Source organism: Asterias rubens, chromosome 13 (genome assembly GCF_902459465.1).
Source record: "Asterias rubens chromosome 13, eAstRub1.3, whole genome shotgun sequence".
Classification (NCBI taxonomy): Eukaryota; Metazoa; Echinodermata; class Asteroidea; order Forcipulatida; family Asteriidae; genus Asterias; species Asterias rubens.
This window is the reverse complement of record NC_047074.1, coordinates 13751742-13762931: the sequence shown is the minus strand read 5'-3', so window position 1 is coordinate 13762931 and position 11190 is coordinate 13751742. Positions and strand designations below refer to the sequence as shown.

General features: G+C 40.4%; 1 protein-coding gene across 1 annotated transcript; it reads right to left on the bottom strand.

Moving 5' to 3' along the window:
• Positions 1-220: 220 nt before the first annotated feature.
• LOC117298559 lies at positions 221-7959 on the bottom strand. The gene is made up of 3 exons (XM_033781879.1): positions 7861-7959; positions 1840-2052; positions 221-1379 (listed from the first exon to the last, which is right to left on the bottom strand). Exons 2-3 carry the CDS (start codon positions 1985-1987, stop codon positions 1096-1098), a joined length of 432 nt encoding a protein of 143 aa, XP_033637770.1. The 5' UTR covers positions 1988-2052; positions 7861-7959; the 3' UTR covers positions 221-1095.
• Positions 7960-11190: the final 3231 nt, after the last annotated feature.

The following is an 11190-nucleotide window of genomic DNA, read 5'->3' as shown; positions in this document are numbered from 1 at the left end:
TATCCTGTACAATACATTTTAGAGGAATACCTGAGTTGTTTTCGTCTTATATGTTTTCTTTTTTTCTGTACCCTGACCGTAATCAGTTGTTGCATCTGTATTGGGTGTTCAGTTACAGCGTTCTTGAATGCAACTTCAATTCCGAGGGAAATATTTCACAGTCAAAATTGGTTCTAGTATGAACTTCATTATCAGTAAGCTTTCAGACTTAAATTAACAATGATGTTTTGTATCCTTACCATTCCTGATGTATGATACCTTTGACCCACGAAATAAAAAAATTAAAATTTTAATTGGGTGAAAAGCAAACTCACTGGATTCCAAATTCTCTATAGTATGAATTTCCTTTAAAAAAAAAATTACTCGTTCACAAAGAACTAAAATTATATTTTTTTTAATTTAAAATATCCTCAGTAATATGATTTCAAACTGGTAGATAAATAATAAAAATATACTTTAATACAGACATAGCACGTTTACAAATTGTTACATATATATTTTTTCGTGAACAAATAACAAAATACTATTTATTTGTTTTACATTTGTGTGCCTTTATTCACATTTGCCCCAAATTGTTAAAATTAAATACTCCAAAATTGGTGGTGCGGCTTCGTTTAAGTGAAATATTGTTTATTTACATTGTTTCTTACAAATACGGCTGAGATTGTTCTCTGCTATTCATAAAGCAGGTAGCTCAGTTTTCCGTCACTGGAGAATTTTTAGTCCCTAAAAATGAGAAAAAAACGGCCCGTTCGTTCGTATTCAGAATATTAAGGGAACACGCCTACATCATCTACATGTGTATTAAACAGGAAGATCCTCGTTAATCAAACTGATTGTCTCATCATTGAACTCAACATGTCCTGAAGCAACGTGAGTGGATTTGTAGATAGGGCAAGCATCGATGGTAGACACATACATGTAGTTTGCATTTTTACACAGGCACAGTTTGGCGATAGATCAACTCAAATTGTTATGCAGGAAATATTGTGTACGGCCAACTCTAGTTCTGATACGGTTGAGGTTGAGCCAGGCTTTTCTTGAGAGGTCGCTGCCGCTTGGTTCCACACAGAGCTGTGGTTCCTCCACACGCAGCTATCTCGCAGTCAGAAAATCCCCCGTCTCGCCAACAGGCGATTCAGCGCGTCCCGTACGACTCCCCGGGCCGCGTGATCTTACGTTGGACCCGGCGTCTTCATCTTGCACGGGCTCGGTGAGTTCGTTAAAGTCCGATTTGACTCGTGAGTTTGGCTTTAACATTTTAAGCGTTGAGCCTGCGGTTCGAGGAGCTGATCTACGACTTGAGAAGGAACCCGATCTATCCTTGGGAGCGAAGTTTGAGATGCGATTACTGTAGTCGTTTAGAACTTCCTTTGGAACTGTAGAGGAAACAACACAATAAATTGTTAGTTTACTTAGGCATTTTGTAGTCCAAACTTGACGTGTTGTTGCCGAATGGTTTAGGACACGTGGCTGAGTCGGTGTGGGTTCAAATCCGGTTCTTGACACTTGTGTTCTTGAACGATACACTTGTCTTTAAATGGTTCTCTTCATCCAGTGGTAAATGGGTACTTGTGATGTAAGAGATGGTTTAAATAATTTTTTTACATTTGAAGGAGCCAGTGGCATAACCAGAGGGGGTAGGGAGCCTCCCCCCCCCGCCAACAACCCTTGCCCATACCCTCACCCCAATTACTAAAAAGATTGGAAACAAAATGTTGTAAGATGAACTTGGTTTTATTTAAATACCCCCTCTCCATTTGATGTCTTTGCCCACTCCCCCAGATGAAAATGACTGGTCACGCCACTGGACCGAACTAATTGAAAGTAACAACTGACCGGGCGAGTTGACGACTTCCCTGCCGTCTGGTTCACCTCTATTGTCCCGTGCCGTCGACACCACCGAAGAGCACGTGTCGAATTCACTCGGTTCCCCGTACGTCTGGCAGAACCTGGAGTTCTCGACTCTGCTGGATCCGCAGCCCATGGCTCTTACATCAAGCTAGACAGAGTTCTTGAAGGTTGTGAACTGCCTCAAGAAGCTGCAAAAGACTATCGAAAAAGGAGAAAATATACCACAAAATTTTAGAAAGAGTTCCTGGTTCTTGGTTCTACATGAAAGAGTTTTGACTGGAGTTGTTCGAAACCGGACTCAAGTTCTGGTGTTTCTGATCAGCATAAAGTGTGGGTTCGAGTCCTGCTTGATCCGTAGCCCATGGTTCTTACATCAAGCTATAAAGAGTTCTTAAAGGTTTTGAACTGCCCCAAGAAGCTGCTGCAAGATAGGACAGAATATTGAGGAAACAATATTTCACAATGTTTCAGACTTATCCCGTGCCCCGTGGGGCCTGACTCAGTACGACCTGGAATTAATGTCAAATATGCCCAGAAAGAAGCCATATTGACGCAGAATCTCTGTTAAGCAATTTCTTGGTCAATTTAACCCACAAATTGGTCAGTTCCGAGTCAATTCTGCCCGGGAATTATTAGAGTGTTATTATTCAAAACACGAGCAAGTTTAAGCAACCAACAAAAAAACACAAACAATCAATGACAGCCTAGCTGATCAAACAAAGTAACACTGAGTGCATATAAACGATCAGAAGTTTGTGTTTATTTATAGCTAGATTCTCCATGGTATGGTACTATACATATGGAAATACTCTTGTGGGGTTGTGAAGGGCTTAAAGAGCTAATAATAGAAAAACTCAAGATTTTAATTTGCATCATGCGAGGTTTCAAGATGAAGCTATTGTAATGTGAGTCTAATAATAGACTGAGATTTCCTCATTATTCCACCAAAGTGGTGAGAAAGATCCCCCGTGCACCCGTTGCTAAGGTGATCACCAATTAAAAGAGATGGATATATCACAACAAACACAATTATGCCAAACACTCTTTGCCACATGCAAAACACAACTGACTAATTTATTGCAATGATAAAGTAATACTTGCTTTCGAAAAAGGGATGTGATTGTCTAGCCTGGGTAATGAGGGTGTTTCAATGCTAGTGCTCAATAGACGCAATGAAACTGAAGTGATCCCAGGCTAGGACGCAGAGCCAACATACTGATTGTGGGGGTGTAATTTGGTCGAGTAGAAGAAACAGGATTATTCAGCGATTGACTTGAACAGGCCATCGCATGAATATTTTTAGCCATTTTGCATAATCCTGGGGTGCTGAACTAGTTGCCACTACAAGGGAGCAATATTGTGTGCGCATATTGTAGTGGTGCCCTTGTGAGGTCTTTTATACAATGGAACAATCGCGACCCTAAAGGTAATAGAACAAGCAGTTACCCACAAACCGATAAGGTTACGTGGTTAAAGTTAAATTTCCTCTCATATGGGATGTTTTGCCGACTGATATAAAATATTATCAGATTTAAGTGATCTACAACTACATCTATGATAATTGTAGACAAGATGAGAAGACAATGAAGAAATTTAGAAGTGGGAGGAAATCTGCGCTAGAAGAGTGGGGTTTGCAGGGCACTGCTATCGCCACCCTGAGCTTCCAGCCAGCAAGCTTGTGCTCTGGGAACCCAAGCAAGGTCAAGCCCAAAGAGGTCGAGGCCATCTGACCTATGTCGATCTGCTGAAAAAGGGCACTGGGTTTGTGACAGCTGGGGAAGTGTCCACATGCATGGGGGACAGGAAGACCTGGAGAAACCTCAGCAGTAATATCATTGACAGAGGACACCACTCGAAATAGAAGAAGTTGTATCTTTCTCCTTGCCATCCGCTCGGGCCCGGTTCGAATCCCGCTAGGGTGGGGGCACTATGTGGATTGGGTTGTCAGTCCCTACGTACCTGAATGCGTGGGTTTTCCGTGTCTTCTCTCCGTGGGGTTCTTAGCTATAATACGTTTAGAATCCTATAGTTTCACAGTCAGAGTTATGAGATGGTAAAATGAAAGTGTCCAACACGTTCGAGCCTTATTAAGTTTGGGTTTTACCCATCATACACCGATGTGTGTTTGCACTGTATACTCAGTACTTTCCCGAGTCTTGTAAAAAAAAATATCACAGGCATGTTACTCGGGTGGGATTCAAACCCACGACCCTTGCAATTCTAGAGTATGTGTCTTACCAACTAGACTACCGAGGTTGCCCGGTACCTAGAGGCCTTCGAGCCTATAAACCAAACCAAGTCAAAGATGAGTCAAGATGAACCAAAGAAAAGTCACCCAACCCAGACACAAGAAGGGACACTATGTGTGCGTTCGTTTAGCTTCCCCGGGTCGACCCCGGTGAGTGTCACTTTATTTTTCCAGGACGAACGTTCGTCCTGGGAAAAAACCGCCACACACCGGGGTCGACCCAGGGAAGCTATATTAAGCTTGTGACATCAGTGGCTGATTTTACAAAGAGCCCACAGATTGATCGGAACTGTAATATTCTAAAAAATCTGATGTACAAATCACTATGGTAATACTATAATGACACTCATCGTATACGGTAAATATCAAGGCTTTGTGAAATCGAGCCCGGGAGAAATATCTACATGTTAAATGGATTAGGAGATCTGGAGACCACTCTGACGTCACCATTGACAGCTGACACCACTCGAAGAAGAAGATGAAAGTCAAGTCACCGAAGCCGATAGCATCTGGGAAAGTGTCTGATCTTATTGAAACGTTATACACGAGTCGGCTCAAAATTGCGGCTACATCTGATGTTCGCTTAATGATTTAGCCCGCGCTTTTTACAAGGGCAACATGAGTGCAGAATCCAATATCCGGCTAGATTGTTCAAAATCTATCAAACTCTGCAAATGTCATGTCAGCAAAATCGTCATTGATACTGGCTTTCCGCAGATGGCAACTAATTGGATGGTTAAATAACATTCGGCAGATTGTATTAATCAGCACGTGGTTTGTTAGGATTTGAACACACAACTTTGTGATTGCAAGTCCTGCAGTCTGACCACTAGACCACGGTTAACTCGGTAGGATTCCAACCCACAACCTTGTGATTGCAAGTCTAGAGTCTAACCACTGGACCACGGTTAGCTTGGTAGGATTCCAACCCACAACCTTGTGCTTGCAAGTCGTGCAGTCTGACCATTTAAATCTGAGACCTTTCTCCGATTTATAAAGGCGGTCACAGATGCGGTCGGTTCCATCAACTGTCGCAAAGCGCAGATGAATGTCCTTCGTGTGAAATTATCCTGTCGGTGCTCGGGTAAAAACCAAAATTAATATTCTTTATCCCCGATGCAAATTTGACATCTATTATATATCGTTGCGGTACCCGCTGCCAAAACATAGGATTCGAACTGCCTCTAGCTATACCGGGCAATCTCGGTAGTCTAGTTGGTAAGACACTGCTCTAGAATTGCAAGGGTCGTGGGTTCGAATCCAACCCGAGTAATGCCTGTGATATATTGACTCGGGGGAAGTACTGAGTATACAGTGCTAACACACATCAGTGTATGGGTACAAACCAAAATGAATATACCCTGTTCCCCATATACCCATTTACTCACTTGCTTCTCAGCAAGTGGACACTGTATTTAGCTGAAACTTTCACATGGGACTTGTATTATAATTTGCAAATAAATCGGCACTACGTTGACAAAAACCTCTACCTTGAAGTGGCACACACTGAGAGAAACGAAAACTCCATCCGATAAACATGTTGTGCTGATTCCCAGATACAGCAAGGGTTGTGGGTTCGAATCCCACCCGAGTAATATCCCTGTGATTTTTTTTTCCACAAGACTCAGGAAAGTAGACCTACCGAGTATAATATACACATCGGTGTATGGGTAAAAAACCAAAATTAATATTCTTTATCCCCGGTGCAAATTTAACATCTATCATATAAAGCACGTTGCGTTGATCGATGGCTGGTATTACGCCTTAGCTGTGAGCTCAATAACCCCTAGCCGTATCCATAGCCGTTAATTAAAGGAACACGTTGCCTTGGATCAGTCGAGTTGGTCTTTGAAAAGCTTTTGTTATAAAATACATATGATTAGAAAGATATTTTGAAACTAGAACATAATGATCCACACAAGTATCACTCAAAATTGCGTGGTTTTCCTTTTACCTTTTCGACAAACACGGTCGGCCATTATGGGAGTCAAATGTTTGACTCCCATTAATGGCCGACCGTGTTAGTTAGCAAAGTAAAAGGAAAACCACGCAATTTTGAGGCAAATGTGTGTGGATCATTGTATTCTACTTTTAAAACATCTTTCTAACCATATGCATTTTATAACAAACGGTTACAGAACGCTTTTCAAAGACCAACTCGACCGATCCAAGGCAACGTGTTCCTTTAAGCCATCGGCTTTGGCTAGCAATCTCTGCCCGCACGTACTCCATTGTCATATCCTAATCATGATGGATAGTGGTTGTACGCTCTAATGTAATCTAGGAGCTCACAAGACGAGCAGATAAAAGCATCGAATGAAAAGAGCAAGATTGAACAAAATCAATCAATCTTTATAATAAAACAATATCAAAAAACGTAGGCAGTTTTTTTTCTCTATCATAACAACAAACCTTTTTGGTTTTGTACATATTATCTGCTTGTAATATTCAAAAACAGTATATTTATAGGTATTATATTCAATTGGAAGAGCTGACAAAATAGTCGCAATCTTTGTTTAAAGGCAGTGGACGCTATTGGTAAAAAATATTGGCATAAAACCTTTCTTGGCGACGAGTAATGGGGAGAGGTTGATGGTATAAAACATTGTGAGAAACGGCTTCCTCTGAAGTGCCATAGTTTTCGAGAAAGAAGTAATTTTCCACGAATTTGATTTCGAGACCTCAGATTTAGAACTTTAGGTGTCGAAATCAACCATCTGAAAGCACACAACTTCGTAAGACAATGGTGTTTTTTTCTTTCATTATTATCTCGCAACTTCGATGACCGATTGAGCTCAAATTTTCACAGGTTTGTTATTTTATGCATATGTTGAGATACATCAACTGTGAAGGCTAGTCTTTGACAATTACCAATAGTGTCCACTGTCTTTAAATAAAAAGAAACGATGACAGTTTTTTTTTCTATCATAACAACATTGTGTGATCAACCAGATTAAGCCTATGATAATAACAAAAACCTGGAGGCCTACAAATTTTTGCTTATTCTGTTGTGTAAGTCAGTAGAAAAATTGTGGGTAAAAAAACATGTTGCACAATTATTTTCAGCATTGTAAACATTTGATTTATTTTAACGACCTTAACGGCTGGATTTAGCACCGACAACTGTTTTTTAACTCACCCTGAATTTTCACGGATCACGCGCACGTTTTTAAGCACGGTCTTCGTATTGTTTGTTCACACGGCCGTGTTTTGAGTAAATTATTCATACACAAATTTGTATTAACACAGCATATGCCTCATGGTTTAAACAAAACAAAAATGTTGCAAAAAAAAAAAACCACAATAGAGCAGCCTTACCTTTAGTAGTAAGGTTTATACCGACCAGCCGTGTAATTTAAACTGCTTTTTGAAACAGAGAAAATAATATTTATAATTTATTTGTATTTATTGGATATAATAAACACAAACATAAAATGACCAGCAGCAGTAGCTGAAAGGGTCACTTAACTATTGTTACACTGAATATATGTATACAATATAAACAACCACGTGCTAAAGGGCAATAGAGTAAAAAGTACAAAATTTACAAAACTCTTCATACAAATAACCCGTATTATACTAAGTCTTGATGGGTTTCTTAATGATGTAGGGGCCTACTCATCACAACAGGTCTTTGTGAAACGAATAACATCTCTCAGAAATCAATACTTTGGAGAGAAGAGATTCAAAACGATGAAATCAAAGTAACATCCCAAAACACCACTTAAATAATTCATAAAATATCAAATAACACTCACCTACAACGAAGAGCAAGGGCTACAAGTAGACATGACCCACGCTCATTAGCAGATTGCTGTTTGTGGAAAGCATGATATCTCCTTCAATTCTCTATGATATATCACACGTAGTTCGTCCTCACATCTTCTGTGTCTGGCTGTGTTATGTTGGTCGTTTCTCTATGCGCAAGTCACGCGTAAATGGAGGTTGTCCATACACACGCACACACGATCGTACAGAGTCTGCTGATTAAAGGCACTGAACACCTTTAATAGTTGTCAAAGACCAGTATTCTTACTTGGTGTATCCCAACACTATGCATACCACTATGTGAAAAATTTTGACTGAATTGTCATCGAAGTTGCAAGAGAATAATGAAAGGAAAAACAACCAAATTTGTGTGCTTTCAGATCCCTTGCAAATTATACAAGAGGCTTCAGCTGAAGTCTTTCAATATTTGAGTGAGAAAATACCTCTTTCTAAAAAAAATATATGGTTACTTCAGAGGAAGCCGTTTCTCACAATGTTGTATACTATCAGCAGCTCTCCCTGGCTACAGCGACCCGTGCTTGACCACGAAGCACAACCAGGGCCCAATTTCATAGCGCTGCTTAACGGTAAGCAAATTTGCGTGCTTACTGTAGCAGAACAATTTGCTTAAGCCTTAGCGTATTTCACAGGTTAGCAGAAAAATTGGACGGCCATATTGCGTGTTTACCGCGGATTTGCATTGTGACGTCATTTATTTTCGTGCGGTAAGCACCGGAAGGTTAGCATCCTTTTTCGTGTGCTTACGGTTAGCAGTGCTATGAAATAGAAATTGCACAGTAAGCACAAAATCGGCCGCTAAGCAGCGCTATGAAATTGGGCCCTGAGCTTTGAGTGTTTGTTCCTGGGCCAAATTTCATCAACCTGCTAAGCACAAAAACATGCTTAGCATGACATTTCTTCCTTTATAAAAACAGGATTACCAACCAAATTTCCATTTGTTGCATATTGCTTGTTACTGGTATTCAGCTGTTGTTTGCTCATCCTGAAAATCATGTTGAAACTTGGTTGGTAATCCTGTTTTTATCGAGGTAGAAATTTCATGCTAAACAAATTTTTGTGCTAAGCAGCTCTATGAAATTGGCCCCTGGAGGGAAGCAAACCGAACAACACGGAGAAACAAAACTCATGGTGTAGGAGGAAAAATGACCCAGCTATTAATCGAACCAGGGTCAATGGCATAAGAGGCGACCCCCAACTTTGGGAACGAGCTTTGGGCACGAGTTCTGACGAATCGTTTCGGCATACTCGGTCAATCTCCCGCCCCCCCCCCCAGGGACACTACTACTGATCTTGCTCAATGATGTCATTGAATACAATGATTTCGTTGGATAAACGTGCAGTGACGCAAACAACTCTCAATAATTATCTGTTGATATAATCTGTTTGCGCAATTGGACCGCGCCCCAGGCTACCTCACTGCCGAGTTAATTACTTTGTTGACCATTATGATGATAATGGAGTTTCAACAACTGCGTCACCATAGTAACAAAAAGGGAAAGTGCTACTTACAATGCAGCAAATATCTAGTGATATCTGTGTAGCATAAGGTTCAATATATTTTGGGATGATAGAAAAAACGCTACTCAAATAAATCAGCTAGGTAGTTTTTGTTCGATACAAAACACAGTGTCAACAGATTTTCAATCAACTTTTTGAAGATAATGATGGTAGAAAGCTTCCCTTAAAATAGTACTTGCTGAGGTATTGTAGTTTTTGAGATATGAGTAAAACTATGTCACGAAAATAATGTTAGCATGTACAGGCCTAACGTATTTTTTACGCGACTCTCTCATGAAAACATTGCTCTGTGATTTTTACTTTTTTTCTACTTTGCTGAAACTTGAATGAAATATTGAGCGTCTTTTAATTATATGGTATGATTTTGATTTAAAAAAATATTTTTTTTGTCTAAAACTGGTCTTGATTTTGAAGTTTATACGAACCATTTTCTGAAGTCATATTAAAGTAAACTGTAAACTGAAAACCTACATAAATAAGGGGTTATTTATGCATATTATTTATGCATATGTTGAGATACACCAAGTGAGAAGACTGGCTTTTGACAATTACCAATAGTGTCCAGTGCCTTAAAGTCCAAATTGTCACACGGTTCGTTATTTTATGTATGGTTGATCGCACAAAACACGAACAGTTTGTTGTCAGCTGTACTTTTCATGACTTCTATAATACTTTCAAATTAATATCCGATAAAATACATAAATTTCTGAAAGGTGTTGCAGATGAAGTTCTCTTCCCGTAGCTGCGTTTTTGGTGAACGAGGTTGAAACTGGATCATGCCCACAGCTCTGATGAAACTGTGTAAATAATTCACCATTATACACCCCCCCCCCCGGCAACTATAACGAATCGTATGACACAGTATCCAATAGGGACAATGAATACACATTGTTTCATTAACTGATAACCTTTCTCTGGATTGGTTTATGTTACATGCGACTTACAGCGAACTTTGGACCCGACATGCCCCAAATCATGCTTGCTCGTACTCGTACAATTTGAATATAGAAGTATAGTCTCAACTACCAGCCGTTGAATTTTAGTCAATGTGTAACTTTGGTGAGATAATAATCATAATAGTGGCTTCTTATAGCACTCATCAAGGCGCTTTAACGTTCAGTATTTTCCGCACGGCGTGTGGGACTATTTGAAATATGAGACCTACATTTTACATAGCACCAAAATGGTTTTAAAAGGGGGCTGTGTCGCAATATGCAGCCGATCAACAAGAACACCGGGGCGAACCCTCTCTTTTCGAGAGTTCTTTAACCTGTGTTACACACGCAGTGTTGTGGTGATAATCTTCTAACGACTGGTGGTAACGTCTACGATTTGACCCCATGCCAAAATAAAGTGGTATTCGGGTATGTACGCGGTATAACCATGGCAGCCCACAACACAGCGTACGTTTACCACTTCAAGCAACACGACCCCATTAAGACAATGTTAAACATTACACACCGTGTGGAGCGAACAAAAGGCACCGATTGTCGTCAACACCCCGGTTTTAATAGCACTTGAAACGTGAGAACTCCTAGTGTATAATATGAACAAGAATGGCACTGCGAGGTGTAGAACAACATCAGGTAGCGGCAACGTACAACATCATGTCCGCCCAACAACAACACAGTCTGAACATGTACCCGTCATGGTACGCGAGGTACCTGCTGGCCTTCAACAACCAATTAAGGTGCCGGGAGAGAGTGCAGGATCTACGGCATCGACTCATCTCTGAGGAGCAGAGGTACCTCGACCAAGCCTCCAACCGTGTCAGGGATTTT

What these genes read in the sequence shown, in the direction of transcription:
- LOC117298559 (XM_033781879.1), bottom strand. Translation starts at nt 1,987, where the DNA reads ATGGGCTGCGGATCCAGCAGAGTCGAGAACTCCAGGTTCTGCCAGACG. An exon ending in GGAAGTCGTCAACTCGCCCG is followed by an intron (nt 1,380 to 1,839) that starts GTCAGTTGTTAC and finishes TTTCCTCTACAG; the next exon opens with TTCCAAAGGAAGTTCTAAAC.